This window comes from Nothobranchius furzeri, chromosome 5 (genome assembly GCF_043380555.1).
Source record: "Nothobranchius furzeri strain GRZ-AD chromosome 5, NfurGRZ-RIMD1, whole genome shotgun sequence".
Lineage (NCBI taxonomy): Eukaryota > Metazoa > Chordata > Actinopteri > Cyprinodontiformes > Nothobranchiidae > Nothobranchius > Nothobranchius furzeri.
The window spans coordinates 45268128-45290305 of record NC_091745.1 but is presented as its reverse complement, the minus strand read 5'-3'; the positions used below and the strand labels follow the sequence as shown (position 1 = coordinate 45290305).

The 22178-nt window shown below is 41.1% G+C and overlaps 1 protein-coding gene across 6 annotated transcripts in view; it reads right to left on the bottom strand.

The window, feature by feature from the left end:
* The window catches only part of triob (trio Rho guanine nucleotide exchange factor b), a 117471-nt gene that overhangs the window by 28114 nt on the left and 67179 nt on the right, over positions 1-22178 (bottom strand). For all 6 annotated transcript variants that reach the window (XR_008563187.2, XM_015949135.3, XM_054740403.2 and 3 more), the window contains exons 8-31: positions 20814-21005; positions 19487-19618; positions 19147-19377; positions 18186-18308; positions 17847-18038; positions 16574-16743; positions 15059-15233; positions 10529-10724; positions 9397-9563; positions 7350-7469; positions 6722-6820; positions 6518-6610; positions 5550-5699; positions 5319-5433; positions 5061-5176; positions 3765-3887; positions 3304-3498; positions 2900-3015; positions 1548-1614; positions 1337-1446; positions 1163-1232; positions 937-1026; positions 698-790; positions 10-121 (exon numbers count right to left, since the gene is read on the bottom strand). Coding sequence is in view for 5 of the 6 variants with exons in the window: in XM_015949135.3 (XP_015804621.2) it covers positions 10-121; positions 698-790; positions 937-1026; positions 1163-1232; positions 1337-1446; positions 1548-1614; positions 2900-3015; positions 3304-3498; positions 3765-3887; positions 5061-5176; positions 5319-5433; positions 5550-5699; positions 6518-6610; positions 6722-6820; positions 7350-7469; positions 9397-9563; positions 10529-10724; positions 15059-15233; positions 16574-16743; positions 17847-18038; positions 18186-18308; positions 19147-19377; positions 19487-19618; positions 20814-21005 (3247 nt within the window). In the remaining variant the exon portion in view is untranslated. The remainder of the gene's footprint in view (positions 1-9; positions 122-697; positions 791-936; positions 1027-1162; positions 1233-1336; positions 1447-1547; positions 1615-2899; positions 3016-3303; positions 3499-3764; positions 3888-5060; positions 5177-5318; positions 5434-5549; positions 5700-6517; positions 6611-6721; positions 6821-7349; positions 7470-9396; positions 9564-10528; positions 10725-15058; positions 15234-16573; positions 16744-17846; positions 18039-18185; positions 18309-19146; positions 19378-19486; positions 19619-20813; positions 21006-22178) is intronic.

Below are 22178 nucleotides of genomic sequence, written 5' to 3'. Positions count from 1 at the left end.
TCTACACACCATCCAACATGGAGAGATGCATGGCATCGTTGGCTCTCTTGGGGACACTGAGCATCACTTCTAGACCGTCCTTAATTTCACCTTTTCCCTCCTCACAGCATGTCAACAACTCCTACAACAAATTCACAACCATGTATAAATTAAAAGAGGAACAATGCAGCCCGCCAGAGATTCCCCTCTCAGGTTTGTGTATTATTTCTAGAAATTCATAAAGCGGGTTTTACTCTGTACTGCGATAAAATAGACATTGCATTTTTTTTGTTTCTTTTGCTAAGACGGCACCCCACCCCGTTGCTCAGCATTAACCAATAGTGTTACACGTTGGCTTACATACAGATGTCAGTCACAGAGTGTGTGTGTGCACATTTGGAGACTGTTGTAGAGATAGCAACATTTAGGAAAGTGGGCTCTGTCCATCTATTTATTGATTGTGTTCAAATAAAATCTCTAAGGCAAGGCATTATGGGTATTGCAGTTCTTTGCACCAGTCATTGTTTAGTCCTTAATTTCCTTTTTAGCCCAACTTTGAAATACTATTTTGGAGTTTTTTCACCAACATTTTTGCATTAACTTGGAAATAATAACCTGATATTTTTCACTGACTATTAGACTTCACCTGAATGTCCCTAATTTACCACCATATGTCTGAACATTTATTCTTACTCAGTGTATTTAAAGCACGCTCTACCTTGAGAAGCAGCTGGTATTTAGTGATCCGCTGGACTGGCTTTATCAGGTAAGAGGAGATGGAGTTGGCAAGACGGTGTCTTTGTTGGATTTCCTGTGATGGGAAAAGGAAAAGCAGCACACGCTTCAAACAGCAGAAAATCTCGTCTTTTAACTCATTCTTTACACAGACACACAGTGGGGGAGGAGGGTGTAATTATTTCTCATACCACAGATTATTTGACATGAAAACGATCTTACATCAAAATAGGGTCCAGCATGTTCCAGGATGAGCTGAGTGGAATCAGGTTTGTTCTTACAGTAGTTCACATACATCTGGAACTTATCAGCCTGAAGGAAAAAAACACAGAAAATCCCAATTTTAAATGCCAAACATCAACACCAGGACAATGTGCAACATTCCACAAGTCTTCTGTATTTTATTTTCCATGCCCACTCACTCAGAGTAGCACAGTCAGTCCCTTACCCAGGTCACAAAACAATGGCCGACATCCTCTGGAAGCTGCTCGTACTTCTCTAGCTCTTTCAGGAAGATGCTGCTCAGAAACAGAAAGACACTCAGACTCATCCAAATGCCACAAATTCACAAATGAATAAATAGTGATTCTGACATGACGGGAAGAAAGAGACCGTCACACACTTGTGATGAAACTCGTAGATATCCTGCATGTTCCCAAAGATGATGTGCTCCTTGTTGACAATACCAGGAGGAATCTCCTCCACACCACTGGTCATCTCCCACAGGTATGTCTGCGCACACACACAGACACACACACACGCACACACACACACCAGAGAACAATCAGTCATCCAAAAACACAAACATGTCTGACACAAGTCCGTGTACCTACATCCATACACTCTCGCAGGTCTCTGACGTAGGCCTTCTCTGTTTGAATCAGCTCAGCCATTATAAATCTGAAAGGAAAATCATACTGTGGCTGTGATAAAAGATAGAAAATAAAGTGTTTACGTACACATAACTGAAATATGTTAAGGCTTTTACAACCATTCATTTAACTGGACATGAACTAAAACAACAGGATGTGACTGTACAAGCACTTACCTCAGTTTTATTAGTATAATTAGCCTAATATGTGGTTTCTTTCCCAAAAAACATGCACAGAATATCAGTTTATTGACTCTGTGACCAGAAATGGTCCCTATGTTAATATCAAAAGCATGAAAATAATTTAATTTTGTCTTTTCTTTTATATTCCAGGTTAGCCAAGTGTTCAGACATTTTACCGATAAACAAATCTTTGAAACAGACTCTAAACATCCAGTTTCGAGGCTGTTCCTGAAGTCCTTGTTGTATGAAATCCCTAAAAGTGTCATGTTCTGCGTCCTGCGTCCCCCTCATGCGTTCTCCAGCCCTCTCTAGGTTCCCCTTATGTGTCTCCTTGTGGTCCCCAGCCCCCTCCAGGTTCTCTCTAGGTTTCCCTCACGTTTTCCTTCGTCACCCCACTTATCATTAGGTTTCCGTTATGTTTGGGATTATTTAGTCAGTATCTCCCTTTGGTCCATTTATGCTTCCTTCCCCAGTTTAGGTCTGGTTTCCTCCCCTACTCCGTTCTGCTCCTCCTCTCTGTTATTAGTCTCACCTGTGTCCAATCCTCTTAATCACCCAGCCCCAATGTATATAACCCTGTCTACGTCTCAGTCTGTTGTCGATTCATTGTCTTATGTCGGCGTTGTTTTGTCCTCTACAGACCTATGGATCCTGGCTCTTGAGTGAGCTTTTGTTTTTGCCTTTGGAACTGTAGAATTTGGCTTAGAGTCCTGCAGTTTTTGTTTTTCCTAATAAAAGGATTTTTATTTTATACAACCTCTCCTGCCTTGAGACGTGTAGTGTTCTGCGTTTTGGGCCCAATTCTCCTGCGCTCGCAGCGTGACAAAACGACCCATAAAGCATTTACAACTGCTGACCACAGACATTTAAAATAGCACAGAGACTGAGATGATGTGTGATAAATGCTAAAATAATTATTTACTCTTGTTAGCATGCACCATAAACTCGGCTCAACATTTGTCTACAGACTTGACTGGATTTTAAGATGTCAGTGTTTATTATAACGTTCTCCTCCTCTAGAGCTAATTACGATTAAACTCCATGTTCTATAAATACAAAAAGCTAATAAAACTGAATGATAGCTTAGGGGTGCATCTATAACACGTAGCATGTGTTTCTTTAGCTTCTTACTCTTTCCTTCGTGCTGACTTCCTTTTCTCCTCGTTGAGCTCGTGGGCTGCATCCCTCAGCTTGATCTCTGACCCTGGAGCGGTGGCTGGGATGATGTCCAAATGCAGTTCTTTACTCTGTGCACAGAAGGAAGTGGCTATTACGTGGTGTTTAACAACAGTTAGCGCAACACTGTGGGATGTGTTTGCTTTCTGTTGGCAGTTGCTCACTAAACAAAGTTTAAACAGGAACGAGAAACGACAACAAGATCAGACTGCAGCCAGTTTCTACCTGAACACCTGGCTCCTACAGTTGAGATGATACATGCTGACTATTAATCCCAGGTTGTTGAAAATCCTAATTTCTACATGAAGTTGAGCTTTTTGTTGCAAGTACATGAACATCCGGTGAAGATCTACACTTACAGCCTTGTTTGAATCAGAGGAGATGCCAAGCGCGGTTTCCAGGCTGGTTCGGTATTTGTTCATGCGAAGAGAAAAGTCCCTGTAGCGCTTGTCCACTGAGGACACCCATTTCTTTATTTCTAGGGCATGGGCGTGGCCCTTTTCACAAAACCCATCTGCCAGCTGGATCAACAGCTTTACCCGCTCTTTGGTTTGCTGTCAATAGAGGCACATTCAGGGAGGGGGAGACAGAGAGATGGGTGCAGGGTGGCGAGCAGTGGCAGAGAAAAGGTTAGCAGTTAGGAATCATGTGTCGCTTCAGGGAGACAATAACACACAATAACAGTGACACAGCAAAGAGGACAATAACCGGGGCCTCGCAGACACAAAACTACCAAACAGGTAGTAAAACACAATCTTTATCCTCCTTCCTTTTTTTTAGCATTATGGGTAAATCTGTAAACACAAATCTTCACACAAACCTTGGCGGTGATCTGGAAGTCTTCATGCTCCTTCAGCAGCTCCTGTGTGTGGTGAATGCTGGACCCGGTGGACGTGTGTGTGGACAGGTAGAACTCGCCGGTGTCATGGATCCACTCCAGAGCCTGCGCGAACAACCAATCAGAATCAGAGCACGGACAACGCAGGGGCTTCAGCCCACAGTCTGCCAGTTTTTGTTTCCAAAATTTAAATGTGACAACGTGGTGCAGATGAATCAACCCAGCCACTCATTTAAGATAAAACTGAACCATCTAAAGAACTCTTCCACTCCATCCAGTAAAGTTGCGTGACACATTTTACCGCAGTTTGACATAAATGTACAATCTTTTGTTACTTACAGCTAGAAACATGTGAATTTGCTTTGCTTTAAGCAGTTGCTTCTAGGATGTCCTACTTAGTACTTTTTTGTGGCCCGTGTCCTTTAAAACTGAGCCTGGAGGTGATACCACCCAGGTCCACAGCAGCAGAACTGGTCCAGTCAAACTGTGAGGCCAAAAAGCTTTCATGCCCCGGGGATGAAACCTGGAAAGTTATGCTCCAGAAACAAGAATGATGTCACCTCATTTTAATGGCTGAGCAGAGCACTCTCTGTGTGTGTGTGTGTGTGTGTGTGTGTGTGTGTGTGTGTGTGTGTGTGTGTGTGTGTGTGTGTGTGTGTGTGTGTGTTGTGCTCCAGAAACACCACCAGGGGGAGCCACGTGCTTTACATCACACAACTGAAGATTTATTTTTAGAGTTGTGGTTTTTCATTCTGTCAAACAACCAAAAGGCTTGACCTTCGTCTTTCTAAATAAAAAAAATCCAGATGTCAGCTCAGTCCGTGGAGCATGGAGACGCTTATAAATAAATCAACTCTTCTCACGGGATCTTTGAAGATGATGTGAGGCTTTTTTTAGACTGAGAAAACAGTGATTACGTTTATGAGTCAGGCTTTCCTCGTATACCAAAGCTCTGGAAATGTTCCAATCATCCTGTGGTCAAAACGTTCAGAACTGCCTAAAGGGGGAAAATGAATAAATAAATAAATAAAAAGTCTGGCTGGACATATTTTGAAACTCCTTTGTAGAAAAGATATCCTTAAATTTACTAAACCACATAAAGAAAGCCGTTTGTAAAGTCTGTCATTTCATTTTTTGTATGTTTTGCAAAACCTTTGCATGATTACGTGCCCTCCCGTGTCTGTATGAAGAAATTTCAGCTGTGTGTTATACTAAACAACACACTGTCTGCAGTAATCTGCTGGATGTTGTGGTTCACACACGTGCAGTAACACACACCTGTTTGGCACTTCTCTCAAACACCACGTATTGCTGGCACTGGTCCAGCCTCCTTTTCCTCATGGTCCAGAAGTGAAGGACTCTGTTCTCTCTCTGTAGGAGCTCATTTAGGATATCTGAGTAAAAAAAAAAAAACACAAAACATTTTGATCATCGTGGAAATGCACTAATAAGAACGCATTTGGAATTATTAGAAAAAAAAACAAGTAGTTGATTAATGAGACACATAAATAATGGTTCTCTGGTTGCTTAACTTACTCTTGACTTGAGTCTCGGGCGCTTTGACGTGGGACAACATGCCGGGCATGTTGACACTGTTTCTGTGCAGGTACTTCAGGAAAACATCTGCATTACGTCTGGCTAATGTGCAGGCCTTTAAATGTGCAGAAATTGGAACATTTAACTAGTTACTATTAAAAGGCACAACAGAGACATGTGTGTTTTATGTGAGACTTATGACATTTTATCTAAAGTTATAACATTTTTCACCTTGAGAAAAGCCTCTTTCTGCTCCAGATGTTTGCTTATCATAGGAGTGACATGGTCGGTTTCACTGTTCGGACCCAGTTTATCAGCACCGCCGCACCAGTCTTCTTCCCTCTTGTACTCCTGCTCAAGGCTTTCTAACACACTGCACACCTGACACACAAACACACACTGGAGCTCAGAGATACACTCTGAAAGGACATCACAAAAGTCAAAAGTCTGTCTCTTTGTTTGCTGAATTTTTTAAATTCCTTCCCATTTGGGGGTTTTCGTGCACGAACGGCCTGTTTAGGGTTAAAGGTCAAATATTTTCCTTCAGGCTTTTTCGGTAAGGATCAGAATTTATGAATCCATCAATTATGGTAGGTGGTCCAGGTACTAAAGAAGCAAAGCAGCCTCAGACCATCACACTACCACCACCATGTTTGACTGTTGCTACGATGGTTTTTTCTGAAACACAGATAATTTTACGGGACGGCACACCTTCAAGAAAGTCCCACGTCAGTTAACAGAACTGCCCCCCCCCCCCCCCCCCCCCCCAAAAGTCTTAGTATTCCTCGTAAATGTCAGAAGTTTCTGTGTTATTTTTGGTCAGTGGAAGTTTGGGCCTCAGAATTTCCCCACTAATGCTGTTCTAGGTGTTGCTTTTGAGATCTTTTAGCCTAAAGTTCTCAAAGATTATGTTGAAGAGTTTTTTATTGTTCTTTTAACAAATGAAACCATAATTTGAATCAGCAATTGTGATTTACTTAGGTTGTGTTTGTTAGCTGTTGAAATGTGTTCATATGAAACATAAACATTGCTAATATGAATGACAGAAAAGCTAAACAGTAAAGAAAAAGAGCATTGAAACCATCTTAGACTACAGTTAACAACTAAACTCTTCTACCTTCCTCTTTTTTGTCCAAGCTTAGGTTCACGCTGTATGACTTATAACCCCCCCCCCCACACACACACACACACAGAAATACCTGTTCTGATGTCTTGTAGAAGGCCACAGAAGCATTAACCAGTTTAAGTCTGTCCTCCATCTTCAACATCAGCTGCTGCCAGTGGTCTGCCACCTTCAGGTTAAATAACAACAATAAATAAATAAATTTCCAACCACAGTTAGAAAACATTACTGCACTTATTGCTCAGATGTTTTAATAAAAATGAGAGAAACTGAGCACCACCTTCTCTGCACAGTCTCTGATCATATCCATGTCGTAGTGGTTGGCCTGGAGAAGAGCTTCGGCCTTCTGCTGGACCTGGAGTGCACTCTGATGGGTTTTCTGCATGGATGGAAAATATCTACATTGTAGTTAAAGTCTTAACTTGGGCTTTATGTTGGTCCCAGACTGTAACCAATCTGATCCTGACTATCCCAGTTTTACCAGGATGCACTGAGTGTTGGGGTTATTGTCTGTTTAAATTCCAGCCTCACATTTCCAAATGAAGTGTCTTTCTTCTGAGTGTTTGCATTAAAGAGATCTTTGCTGATGCTGGTCCAAACCAGGTCTGCATTAACATGAGAAAGTCCATTCAGTTTAAAAAATGCATCCTCCATAGTTTGTGTCAGAGAGAAGGGAGGACAAAACGTACGAGTGGAAATGAAAATGAGAGTCAGAGGTATCGGCTATTCAGATTTCCATCTAATGTGTGACTTGTGTTGAGAAGAGGACTGGTGAGAAGCTCTGGTGTTAATGAAAGCAGAAAGCTGAAGGTCAAAAAGGAGGGAAAAAGTGAATGATGGTGGAGGAAATAAAAAGAAGAGGAGAAATGAATATTATTATGAGATGTTGCAGTTTTCTTTTCTTTCACCTCTATTGCATGTTGGAATTGTTCGTGCTCCTTTTGCAGTTGTTCAGCTTCCTGTAATGAGCTGGCGGTGATGAGACCGGCGTTCAGCATCGACTCTCCATTACGGATCCAACCCAGCACCTGCAGCACAAGCACACACACACACACACACACACACACACACGCATGCACACACACACACACGCACACACACACAAGCACTCATTCATCATTATTCTCATGAGACAAAATAGCTCCAGCTCCTACATTTTTGTTTCTCTCCATCTTTTTAATTATTTTTTAAACCTCTTTCCTTTTCTCCATGACAGCTGCCTTTGGTTCTGAGGTTTACCTTTTTACTGCCACAGCCCCCGTCTTACACATCACACAGCCGGAGGGTTTCTGAACGCCGTTCTGCCGCCTTGGTTCTTGCCAAAGGGCAGACTCGCTAAAGCATCTCTCTCCCTGTCTCTGAGTCAGCGAGCACACTTGCTGTGTGGGTGACGGCAGAACGGTAACTGACACCAGGCTGTAAAAGCGATGCTGCAACATGACATGGACTTCTGTTTTATTCCCATTACACTTGCAATGTCCCGAGGCGGTAAAAGACTGTCTGGAATAACTCCTGCTCTCTCTCTGAAATCTGCTCCTGATATGTGGCACACGGATGAATATTCTAACCTGTGAAATTAGCAGTGAGCTAATAACTATAAACGATTATAATATACACTTTATCAGGTTGGTACTGTTCTACCATCACGCTGCCAGAGGTCTCCTTTCACAGGAGTGAGATTATTGCTACAGCTCGTTTTGTGTGATTTCAGCAGTTTTTGTGGTTCATTTTCATTTCTGTTTCTACTTTCATCAAATTTTCCAAATAGAAGCACAAACCATGTTGTAGCTTTTCTGGATCAACAAGAGCTGCTGGAATAAAATCAGCCTCTGTATTACAATTCTTTTTGTTTTGCTCTGAACTCAGCAGGTACAAGTTGCTCCATGAGAGTCGAGTTGTAACCAACAGCTTTATCAACGATAGAAAATTCCTTGTTCATGATCGGATCAGACACAAACTCACCGCTTTTTGGGTAATGTGAACAATTTGAGGCAATGACATTGATTTTTAAATCAGGCAGCTTCTGTTTTAAATGCACATTGACTAATAATTATTAGTTAAAGGAATTAAAAAGGTAAAGAAACTCCTTTTTTAATATGCATCCATTAAATATTTTCAAATCTCTGCACATTTTTGCTTTCTTCCACACTTGCATGCTGATGAAATTACTCCACTAAAAGAACAATGTCTCTTCTCAATCTACTCTGAACCACACCAAAATCACCAAACAGAAAACAAATAACTTAATAAGTATATAAAAATAAAACATTCTCAAGAGGAATTTACTGTATTTCTGTTTACTGGGACCTCATTCTGGAGTTTGTTCTGATTCTGTTGTTTCACTGAATCTATCTGCAGAGCTGAAGCTAAACTTTGTTTAGTAACAATAAATGTTTATGCAGAAAAATTCTGAAACCACTCTGCATGTCTGCACTCTGATCTAAAAGTAAAACTTACGCCCAATTTGAAGTTTGAATCTTGTCCCACACAACCATTTAGCTGTGTTTGGTTCCTGTGAGGAAAAATACTGTTTCTGTAGCTAAAGTCCAACTTAAGTTTGCATTTCCCCCCAATGTTGTACCCCTTACACGTTTTATCTCCTAAGAAGAGTATTTTTCACCTATATGTATATACATACATACATACTTACATACATACATACATACATACATACATACATACATACATAGAGGGAGAGAGAGAAAAGTAAATCGAAAGAGAAAAGAATCAGGCAGATTGCAGAAAGAGGATGAGTCATCACTTGTGGTCATGCACAGGCAGAACACACTGAGCACTAAGCATGCAGTGACACATTCTGTTGTAAAATCGAGGGGGATTGCAGCAATGAATAGTTGGAAACTTGTCATTGGCTAATCTAATCTAAGCCTGAGAAACCAATAGTATCACCCCTTACGCCAACATATATATAAAAAAACAACAACTTAGTTTTCGTACCTGTTTGACCTCAGCTTGTAGATGTCTTAACTGGACACACTGTTCTAAGTGTCTCCTGTGCTGTTCTGCAGCCAGATCCAACTCCTGTTGCTTCTCATGAAGAAACTCCAGCAGGTCCTGAACCCGAGTCGCCATATCAACATCTCTGTCACACAGCAGCTCTACACCTAGAAAAATTAAATTTGTTCTGAGTGTTAATGAGCATAAAGCTGGGGTAGTTTTATATTTTTAATGTGACTATATGACCCTGTTCTATGATATAGAGTAGGTAAGTCTCTAACCCGGCCTTTACAGCTAAATGAATCATTTACACGAGCCTAGAAAAGTTATCAATAGAGTTGCATATCTTCAAGAAGGAGCTGTCAGTCCCTAGTGCACTGCAGGGTGATGTACTGATGCAGTCAGCTTAACATACCAGCCTAGCTTGAATGCTAACATGACCTGTATTAAATTAATGTCCGTCTGTAAACATCAAGCTAACTGTGGAAGAGGAACAAGATTTATCTTTTGTGTATTGGAGATAAGTGAGTAGCATAGCATTCAACCTTATGCTACATCAGGCAATTGCCTTAGCCTGTTGTAGTGTTAGCTGCAGGGGGCTACAAGTGGTGGATTCCTGCAGATTTTAGACGTTTCTCTTCTCGAACACTGCAGATTTGATTAGCAGCTCCTGCAGAACCCAATGAAGGCTGAGGAGATAATTCACCAGTTCGAATTAGATGTGAGCAGGAACATGCTGAAAACATTACTTGTTGTTAGCGCTAAAAGACTATCTGTTTGAAAAGTATGAAGTGTGGCTTTCAAAGTCTTTAAACTTTCAAACTCTCCTCCTTTAATAAGGAATTCACATCTTTAATAAGGAATTATTCTGAACATGCCATCCCATCAACTTGCAGGGAGAAATTTGGTATAAAGTGTCAGTTTTATACTGATGCACGTCTGCAGACCAATGGCAGCCATCGCTGGATAATTGCAGATTACGGCCCTGGGGTGACATGCGGCAGTGGCTCTCGCATAGCTGCAATATATATGAACTTGGCATTTTCAACAACGCTAACTTTTTCTTCTTTCTTTTTTCCGTGGGTTAACAATGGGTCCACATCCATGAATATATATCTGTTTCTTCACTTACCAGATGCTTGGACCTCTGTGACATACTGCAGCAGCTCCTGTCCCTGGTGGATGACGTCAAAGGTGAGGTTGTTCATGGTCAGAGCTTTGTCCGCATGATGCTGAAGCCTCTGCTCAGCCAGAGTCAGATCCTCGGTGTCAAAGTCATTCATCTGCTTGGACAGTTCTTCATTCCATGACTCCAGGTCTGAGATAATCTGAGGAGGAGGACAGGTGTTCAGGCAGAGTTAACATTTGAAAATTACAAAGTACGATTAAAGGATGCAATTGGATGCAAATCCTTTCATTTTATGCAAACTGCTGTTAAAACAAAATAGTTTCATAATATTGGCCAAAGATGAAGATACAGAGTAAAAATACTTTGTTAAAACAAAAATACTATGTAGAAGCATCAAATGTACATACTAGACTTGACTCATCCATCTCGATACCAAACGAGAGCGTTTAAAAGCTGTAACCAAACACTCTGACTTCCATAGTAACAGGTAACATATTAAAGTAGTAATGCACAGCTGGCGGAGCAGATGTACTGAGATGTCCATGCTTGTCTCTGACTGCTCCCACTGACTGAATCATGACACCAGGGGCACCTTAAACCAGGAACATTTCAGCTCTTCAAGAACATATTTTAATCTCAAATGTTTCAGAACATTCAATGACAACATTGGGCACGGTCAGCGTTTCCCTTCCATAGGCTTTAACATGGCGCTGCACCACAGCTAGAATTCTGGGTCCTTCTTAATACTTCAATAACTTCCCTAAAGAAGGGGAAACACTGATAGTGGAAAGTCTAATTTGATGTCAGATTTGTGCCTTTAAAGTATTTATTTATATAACTGTAGTATACCATAGCACTTACATAACTGGAATAAAAAATATATACTTTCAAAGTTCTGTAGTTTTGAGTCCATGCTGAGCTGCTCTGTACTCAGAGATCACTGAGCAACATGAGTAACAGGCTCTTTATAGGTGCATAACCTAATTAAGTCTCCTGCGAGTTACGGTGGTAAAATTCAATCTGTGTGGATAAATGAAAATAAGATGCTTTGGCAGCTGTCCCCTTCAGTCTGAAAATTGAGCATCTCATGTGTCCAAAAACATTTATTTATCAAAAAGACAGTTAAGCAACAGAATGTCAAAGTTCAGAGAGGCAGAAAAGGAAAGAAAATCCTCAACATGAATTGTTAAAACAAAGAGATGAATCATGGGGTTGTGTGTTTCTAGGTTATGAGACTGAGCTCAAACAGAAATGAAACAAAACAAAGATCGTTGCTGAAACAAAAAAAAAATCATTGTTTTTGTCTATTCCTCTATTATATTCGAGTTAGAACAGGCATGATACAACCACACATGAGAGAGATGCACATTCAGATGCACTACAGAAACCTTGGAAGAAGCTAGAGGTGACACAATCCATATTTTCATATGTAAATATACAGTCTGACCATGAACCACTAAAAACAGAAGAAAAAGAAAAAGAAGAAGAAGCTGTTTCAAGTGAGCGCCTTTCCTGAGCCAACGCCATCTTTGTAGTTTTTCTCCATCACAGCGCTGGTGCTATGCCCACCCAAAGTCTCTCTACAAACAGCGCTGTAAGTACTTGGCCTGACCCTACACTGCTCAGGCTGAACAAAACCTTTGGCTACTGCTAGAGTTTGTCTTGATTTCTAAACAGTGTCATAAGAGATTCGATACATTAAAGACCAAGTTCCCTCTTTTTTCAACACATCAGCAGTGGTCTCTAGAATGAATGAAAGGCTTGTGAGTTGGTCTCTGGGAAAAAGTTCTGGAACTCGTGTTTGAGGAACTAGAAGTGAGTCAGGGCACAGAAGAGGGCAGGATTTGGAGTATTATTTACTGATATTCAGACAACTCACCTCTGATTGGCTAACAGCAATGCGACTCTACCACTGACTCCATTTGTTTTGTCACATTGATGCTATATCTCCACAAATAAAACAAGCCTGAAGGTTTTCTGCCATGTTGTGGAGTTGCCAATGCTAACAGTTAGCTTCGACTAGCCGAGATGCACCCTGCTCTCTTCTGGACACTAAATTAACAACATTCTTCCTCGTCACGAGCCAAGATGGTTGAGTCCCTGAATGCTAACTTTCAAAGTGACTTGAAATTAATTCGGGCATTTCCCCATCTTTTTTCCTATTGGCGGCTAATGTAGGAAATAGAATTAAAAGACTATTTTTACCTTCACCTCAGTAACCCTAACAAGTAAAAGACAGGTTCTCAGTGAACTTAGTCTTTAAAGTTCCTTGCAGCTCTGAGACCAAAGATGTGTTTGAACATAAGAAACCTTAACAGAAGTGTGATGCTACAGACTGTTAAACAAAAATTTCCATCAACGAACAAGAAATTGTTAATTTTTTCATTTTGATTCTTGGGAGAAGACTTGGAATTTAATCACTGGTGCTGAAATGCAGCTTACAGCTTTGTACAGAGGGGGAAACTCCCTCATCTTAACACACTTTCTATGATACTGTTTGAATATCTAAAGTGATGTGACGAACCTTACGCCAGTTTAGTTATTCATGGGATCAGATAATTAGTAGCTGTTATCAGTGAGCAGAATAAAGGCAGTTTCTCATATTCTGATGCAAAAAAATCCAGAAGATTCCTGTCCTCACATCAATAATGGGGAGAAAACACAAAGAATTAAACCTGAAATAAAGATTATTACAATTAAAACAATTAAAATATATAGTTTAGAACCAGGGATAATGTTAAACTATTTGCAAACATAAATTGCTCAATTTGACCCCGGAAAGTGAAAAACAAAATACGATAAAACAAACAGGTAGTGGAAACATGAATTTCATTTTTTTAAATGAAAAGGTTATGATCAGGAGCTGCATGGCTTTGAATTTTCCATCATTCACAATTCAGAAAATCTTTTTTGTTTGAAGATCCTCCATAACCCCACCCCCAAAAAAATCAAACCTACCAAATGTTTCTTTTTCTGCTCTCCTCTTCTGCTACAGTTGAGTAAAACACCTTGTGCGTATAGAAATACCATCTCCCTCTTCTACCAGGACCACAAACACTATCCAGAGGAGCGGGCAGTCCCTTTTGTCTCTGAAAGTTTATCATCAGAAAGAAAAGCCCTGACAGATGACGATGTGTCTCATCTAACACATCTCTCCACACACAAACACACCTTTATGCCAGGAGGCGGAGTCATATTGCAAATGCCAATGAGCGTGTCTGGGAGCAGGGAACAAATCCCTCCTCCACCCTTCTTCAGGATCAAGCCTTTTGTCATAATAATCCTGTGTGTGTGTGTGTGTGTGTGTGTGTGTGTGTGTGTGTGTGCGTGCGCGCGCGTGCGTGTAATTAGCAGATTTACCCCCTGACCCGACATGCAGAGCTAAGCTATTTTCTTGGACATGACTGGACTATTTATTATCCAATTATTTCCTCCAAATTCTCTAAACCTACTTTGACTGAGCAGATCTGACTGGATGGCCACAATACATATCACAATACATATCACAATAAACACAGTAAAATGTTTAAAGAGAGCAGCCGACATATCTGAGCCCCAGCTGAGAAAAGCATTCCCTCTCTCAGCGGGACGCTGCAGGAAAAGCTGATACAACACAGCAGACCGCTGCTTAGGGAAGGGAGAGGAAAACAGAATGAGTAAGTGGATGCGATGCATCAAGTGGAACTAAATGCCTTTTTAATGTAGCAAATGTGAGAGCATTGCCATGAATTCAGCCAGGCTTTAAACCAGCAGGGAGCTTCGCTACAGGACTAAATCTCCCTTTCACGGTGAAACGGTCCGTTAGCTCAGAGTCACTCTGATTTGCTCGTACACACCTTACCTCATGTAACCGACCTTTTTACACAAATTCAAACAGCTACTGAGAAAAAGAAAACAAGGATACTGAAAAAATAAAAAGCAACAACAACTTTTATCTTCATCCATCAAAATCCACAGTAGCCAGTTTCCTTTAATCATCAAAAGTAACAACGACCGCAAAACAAGTCAAATTCACACCGATACAATTTATTAGGGTCTGAAGATGAAAAAAGTGTCAACAGTAGGCCTGTCCAATCACAGCGCTCTATGTTTGAGACGTTGGGCAGGCTTCGCATCATTATGGCAGAGTTCTGGTGACCTCAGAGCTGCAACATAGCAAAACAACACTTGGGTTTTTCTTTGAGACATGAGCAGATGGGGGTTATTCTGCCCCTTCTTCTTCTACGGTGTGGTGGACTGCCATGCTGACCAATTTCTGCTGTTCGTTGCTCTGATTGGCCCTAAAACTTTCCGTTTGTATGCAGACAGTTTGAAAGACAACCCTGGATCTGTCTCTATTATGTCTCAGGACCATAGCCACACTATACATGTACATATATAGGATGGCTTGCCAGATTAGTTCAGGAACACAATATGGCTGATTTCTCAGGCTGTTGTCAAAACACCTTACATTTGACTTTTTTCCCAACCTTAACACTTCCTCGTTGCTTTTTGATTTCTTCTTATTTGCTGTTTATATTTCCCCCTACTTACGTCTATTGCATCCCTCTCAAAGATGCGGAGCTGCAGGAAGAGCTCTAGTTTGATCTTCCTTTCCTGGAACAGTTCCTCCATCTGACCCTGAGCCTCGTCCAACTGCTGCAACACGCTCTCGATGTGTGCCATGGAGCTGTTGTGGGGGGTCTTGTTGCTGGAAATAGCTGAGTCTCTGTTAACAGAAAGCAAAACAATGTGTGTACATAAAGAGTGAAGGCATGCCCACAAGAATGAAAAAGTTCACCTAAATAAAAGACGACTGTGTCCTTTGATGTTAGAGTCCTAAACAAAAAGTCATCTAAGGATTTGAAGCTGTTTTGGTCAAACCTGGACTCTTGTGTGATATCACAAGATCTTGTGATCTGTTAAGGCTTGGAGTATCGCTCAGCTATTATCATGCAATGCTCATTATCTATAAAAAACAGTTTGCTTGTTGAGGTCAATTAGATGTGGTGGCCATTTTGAACTGGGTTGGCTCCAAAAGTTGACTCACAAAATCAAATATTTATTCCAATATTTGGAGGGAAAATTGGCAAAAAATCACCGAAAACTTTCAAGTAGTTTTTAACAACTGTATATTTAGAAACTTCTGCTTCGCATATTACTGTGAATTTCATTTTTAAATGTGTAAATAAATGTATCTGTCACGTTGAGAGGACGGTTTGGACCCAAAATGCAGTTACCCAGGATGACACGAGGCAGGAGTTGATATAAAGAAAAAGTCCTTTATTGTAGGATGAACAAAAATAAGTCCAAAAAGGCAGGGAGCCAAAATCCAGAAATCCAGAATATGAGAACAGAGCTCACCTAGAGCACAAACTGGGGACGGGACAGGAAGCTCACACAGAGCACCAAAACAACACTGACAAACAACAATGGACCGACAAGACAATGAGAAACAGACAGGGCTTTATAGACTGGGGCATAATGGGAGGCAGATGAGCTGCAGGTGTGTGGGGAGAGAACCAGGTGAAGGCAATAACTAATCAGGGAGGAGGAGTAGGTAGGAGTAGGGGAGGACACCGGACCTGACTGGGGAAGGACACACACACACACACACACACACACACACACACACACACACACACACACACACACACACACACACACACACACACACACACACACAGCTGGAGAAGGACACACACACACACCTAGCTGAGAAGGACATACACACACACACACAAAACCGAAATAATAGACCTATCGAAATATGGTGGGGAGACCAAGAGAACATCAAGAAAACCAGGAGGGAGCTGGGGACAAAAAGGCTGGAGCTACAACTGGAGGGGCTGGGGATGACCTGAAGGGCTACAAACAGAAGACACATAAATGAGATGCAGACAAAGGACACATGAGGGCGCTATGAGACACAAAAGGGCAATCTAGAGAGGGATGGAGGACATCAGGAGACACATGGGGAAAGACGCAGACACAGACCATGACAGTATCTAGCCCTAATGCATAAGCATTACGACAGTATGTGGGTTTTAACATAACACTCATTTTTACCTGAGCTGCTGTATGAGGTCCTCTCCCTCCTTGATAACGTTGACAGTTGCCTGCAGGGTGGTCTGCTGCTGCCCGCCGAATCGCTTTATCAGGTCCTGAACTGCTTCCACAGACTCAGCGTACACATCATCCAGCAGCTCCTTCTGAAGCTCTTCCAACCATGTCCACAGCTAGCAAGAGAATGGGACAACAATAATTTATTCCTCTAAAATAAGCATACAATCAGGAAGCAACTGAACAGTCTTGTCATCAGAAGGTGGAGGAGATCCAAGCTACATATGCAAAAGGTTAATGACAGGCTGAAAAACAAATACCAATTCCTGTCATCTAAACATCTGCATTTCTTCCTATTGCTTTGTTAGATAAAATTTTAAAGCAGAATAGTGATTGTATTTCATTCTTATCATGTCTGTTCTTATGAGTTAAGGAGAGGGCAGGTGACATCTGTGTAAGAACATTTTAGAGGCAAACGAAAGCAAAAGGAGGACAAAGGTTTACATACAAAACTGCTTGGGTCTACTGACCATTTTGGCTGAAATCTATATGGATGGTGTGTCGATTGCAAGTTTGTGTGCAGAAAGCATTTCTGGCTGTTGACATGTTTATGTTTATTTGTTTGGCAGATGCTTTTATCTAAAGCGACATACACTTTTTAACCTATAGGGCATGCTGTGATCTGTGGGGTAAACCTGAGTGCCCGGAGGAAACCCATGCATGCATGGGGAGAACATGCAACACCTGCAGAAAGACCGCAGCCGAGTGTCGAACCTGCAACCTTCTTGCTGGGAGGCAACAGTGCTAACAACCACAATGCAGCCCAAGACATATTGTCACATCAAATCTAATATCTGCAACAAGATATTCATACAAGATATTCATATAAAAAGATTATTTATGATCAGGTTTTGGATGCATGCAGGGAACACTGTGAGCATAAGGGGGACTTTAACCCTCTCTGCTCTACTGGGCTAAAATCTGAAGACCATTTCACTTTTTCTTACAGTATGAATTGTTTCTAAAACCTTGGCCTAGATGTTTATTAACTGTCATAACCAAAGGTCTGAACTGTTAAAGTACTGGACGCTTCAAACAGAATTACTCTGCACTCAGTAGGTTTAAAAAAATTTTTTTGGGGCTTTTTTCCAGAAAAATGCAAAAGAACAGTATGTGACAAACATTTTATCTTACTGTTTTCTTATCCATTGATAACCTTCTTTAGGTGGTGAGTTCAAAGATTGAAGAAAACCAGATACTTATTTAAAGGAGCATTTACCTCTTTAACGTGTGTGTGAAAAGCCACAGACATGTCCAACAGAACTTTGCGTTGCTCAACGCGACGCACAAAGTCCTGGATGCGATCTTCTAGCTGGTGGGCTGCCTGATAAATTTCCTCTGGGTCACACTCTCCGGTCTGGGCCAGCTGCTCTGCTGCCTCCAGCAACTTGTCAGCATTGGTGTAGGTGTTCTGAAATGTTAGCAGGAGGCATTTTTATAAAAGGAAACAAGGACATCATCTCTTGCATGTCAGTGTTGCACCTACTTATATTTATTTTAACAAACTGAAGATATTTGATCATGTTTACAGCAATTCATTAAACTTTGAAAATCTCACCTGTGCAACCTCTTCAAAGTCTTCGTGTCTCTTTTGTAGAGCCCTGGCTCTGTGCAGAGACTTTCCAACACCAGTGTGTTTGCTGAGGAAGGCCTCTCCGTGGTTTTCTATCCAGTCCAACACCTTGAAGCGCAGAAAATTTAAAGAAAATGCACATGAATGAAAATGTGCACAAAACAATCTGTGCAATCCATATTAACAGCCAGTAGGTGGTGGTATTGATTAGAATGGCTGTAAGCAGATTCTGAGCGATTCATAGATATAACTCTCATGCTGCTGTGTCACTGCCTCAGCTCTAATCTGTTTCCTTCTCCTATTTTCATTCGGTAAAAATTTAAACGACTAAAACATGATCAATTAGTGAGAACTGCAAAGCAAAGCAAGGTAAAACATATCCAGTCTGTGGGTGATAAGCCATAAATCTCAATATTATTATACATCAAAAAGACAGACGCACTCCATCTGTTTACATGTGGGATAATGGAAGGGGTGTTCAAGGTCTCTGAGAGAATATTTTCATTGGACGAACACACATGAACCCATGCTCCTGACACTTTATGTGACCGTAAATTGCATCACCATGGAAACCACTACCAAGAGGAAAGGGTGATGAAAGAGTGAATGGAGGTGTGGAAAGACAGGGAAACAGTCAATAAAGCAGAAGGGGGAGAAGAGGCGACATGATACGCAAAATTACTGGTTTTGATGTAAGACCTCAGCTATGGCAGGCCAAGCTGATGGAGAAAACTACAAACGATTACATTTCATCTGTAATGTCAGTCTCTGCAACATTCCACAGAATGGTTGAAAAACAAATCTGTCTAAAACCCACAAAGCAGCAGAATGAGAAACGTGGTAAAATAAGCCTACCGCCTCTGCAGTAATCTGTCTGATAAATAGTGCAGAACGAAAACAGCTGCAGGTTTTATCATAGCAGAATTCCTCTGCATGCACGTCTTACTTGCTGTACGTCTTGCTGGAAGACACACAGCTGCAGGCGCTGGTGCAGTCGCACTTTACGATGCTGCCAGATGTTTTCGAGTTGCCTCTGGTGATGCAACACCTCATGGATGATGTCTAGGACATGGTGCACAGCCTTGGAGTAGTTAGCCGATGCCATGAGTGAATCAGCACTTCCGGGAGTCCGAGGTCGCTGTAGTTTGTCCAGTAAAGATTTTCCATCCTGGCTTACCTGAAATGGTTCATTAGCTCATGTAAGGATGATTACATTTAAACACCGCTTTGTTGCTGTTGTAAAACTCAAAGTTTTATTTCATTGTCTCCATTTTTGAATTCCTGACCTCTGAGTATGCAGTGGTGATGTGTTCATAAAGTCCCTGGTGATGGTGGATTGTATCTTCTAGGTCTTGGAGTTCAGTGGGCAGCTCTCCTTCACCACATGCTTTACACCACGGCTCCACTTTGCTCATGTACTGATTAAAAATAAAAGAAACACAAACATTGACCAACAGAGAAAAGAATACATACCTCTACTTGATTTGCATCCTAAAGTACAAACATGTGAAAACACAGTTTGCTGTTAGTCTAAAGGTGTATTATGTAAGAAAGAACAGGGCACTTTCTCTCTCCTGTTCTGTTAGTTTCACGGCTGTCGCCTGTAACAGACCAGAGCCAGAAAAGTCTAGATGACAAGCGAAGACGACTCATGCAGTCAGTTGATAAGTAGATGAATACATTTCACTATAATATTGAGTTATTAGTAATAGAAAAAGTAGTTTGAGTTAGAGTTAGAGCTGAAAATATTTTCTAATTCACCGTTAGCATTGTTAGCTTGATGTTAGCCTCTAGCCTGTTTTGCTTGATATTGGAGGAAAACAAAAGATGTTGTGGCTTCTTAGGGGTACAAGAAATAACTTTCAGGACGCTCCTGTTTCCTGGCTTACGTTCTTTACAAAGCACTGCTGATTGTTGTTGGCCATAAATGCTGGCGATGTAGCGTTAGCTCGGTGTAGACTCTGCAACCCAATGGGCGCACAGATTGTAAGTACAGACAATGTCCCTCTTCGGCCCTTTTGAAAGGAGTAAAAATTACAATCATTCAGCCAGCTGAGAAGGAAATCTGTTTTTAATGTAACCTTCCTTCCACCATAACTGAGACGTTAGATGGTTTTGTGATTATTTCACTGTAGAAATCTTACAAATTCTACCTTGAAGAGTATTAGTGTATGCCTCGGATGCACACATCGATTCCTAACTTATTCAACTGAACAGCTGTTCGGTTACACTACACATTAGCAGCTCAGAATCTATCAAGACAAGTAGCGCCTCAGTAAACAACAGGTGCAACAGTGCTAATGGAAATGTAAGCAAGGAGCAAGGAGTAAAGCTTTGATCTGCTGTTTTAGTTTCAATGTTCATTGTGTGTCATTTATAGTAGCTCTGGAAAAAAATACCTCAAAAATACAAGCAGGAACACCAAGGTGTGACTTTTAGTAGAAGTAGGAGTTCAACCACATTTTAGTAAAAAATAAAAACAAAACATGAATGGACCTAAACTGCCTTTGCAAGGATTACCAGCCAAGATTAAGTTTAGTTTCAAAATGGCGTTTACCTTCACTTACAAACACATGTATGTTATTCTCTGCCTTCTGCTGCACTGATCTGTACCTGATCTGCTTTTTGGTGGAAGCTGGCAGACATCTCCAGCAGAGTGCTGCGTTCGTCCAGTGCTGCAGCAAAGGCTTTCCATTCTTGTTCTAGCTGGCTTGAGATCTGCTGGATCTGCTGCGAGGCGTAGTGGCCGGACTCCAGAAGACGATTTCCCACCGACATGATTCTATTGATGTTCACGTACACATTCTGCAGTTCAAAAAAAGGGCAAAGAAACAACAAGGGGAGGGTTTAGAAAACAGAGAAAAAGCTTTCTAAACTTTCATTTTGGTCCTTATTGACAAAATCTTTTTAGACAAATTGGCAGGCTGTCGGGGAAATGACTGACATAGATACATTTTGCACATCCCCTCAATACATGAAGCTGCTGATGTGTTTTCCAATGTGTGTCTACGAGGCAATTCAAGAGTGGCTGTGAAATATGAAGGTCACAAGTGCTGGTACAAAGACGGTTACACATGTTAAAGAGAATAGCAATAAAGAAACGAACACTCGTCCCATTACACACACACACACACACACACACACACACACACACACACACACACACACACACACACACACACACACCTTAGGGAAAATTAAAAAGTCTTTCACTTGGTTTTCCGAGGAGGAAAACACTTATGTGATTAATAAAGAAAGGCCATTTACCTTTTAATCTTTTACCTTTTTTAATGTACTGGCTTCAAGCTGTTTAGTGCAGATAGGCACGGATCAGCAGATGCTAATTGCCAACTGTGTTAACGGTCTGTTATTATTCTATTTAATTACTGCTCCTGGAGCCCATTATGGCTCCTAGTTTGCTTGTTTCAATCACAATGAGAAGAAAACACCAGTTACAGCCTTAAAACGGGAGTGTGGTATCAAAAGAGTGACTGCAGAGAAAGAAAAGGGGTAATTTATGAGAGCTAAAGGTGTGTATTATTTATTTAGTTTAAATTGTAAGGCTACAGGATTGTTTTTCGTTTTAAACAAACTTTTTGAATAACTTTCTTTTTCTCTTACTGCAGAAGAACACTTGCTGGAAAAAAGCTCAGTACACTTGCAAAGATAATAGATGCACCAGTGTGTGGAGAACAATAGCTCACTTGGGAGTTAAACTGCTCTGACATTAGCGGACGAGCTGTTAATAATCCTGTTATAAAGGTTTAACAGAAATATCAGCTACAATAGGCTTCACAGTTCTCTTCCACGAAGTGTTTTGGCTATTTTAGAAAGGACAACATAAGACCTTCAAGACTGTGTCACTGTAGGATCACTTGCAAACATGGAGGGTGGAAAACCAGGCAGAAGGGGAGAGGGGGCTGGATGACTCAAACATGCTGGGTGGTAGAGCCTTAATCCAAAACGGATGCATGTAAG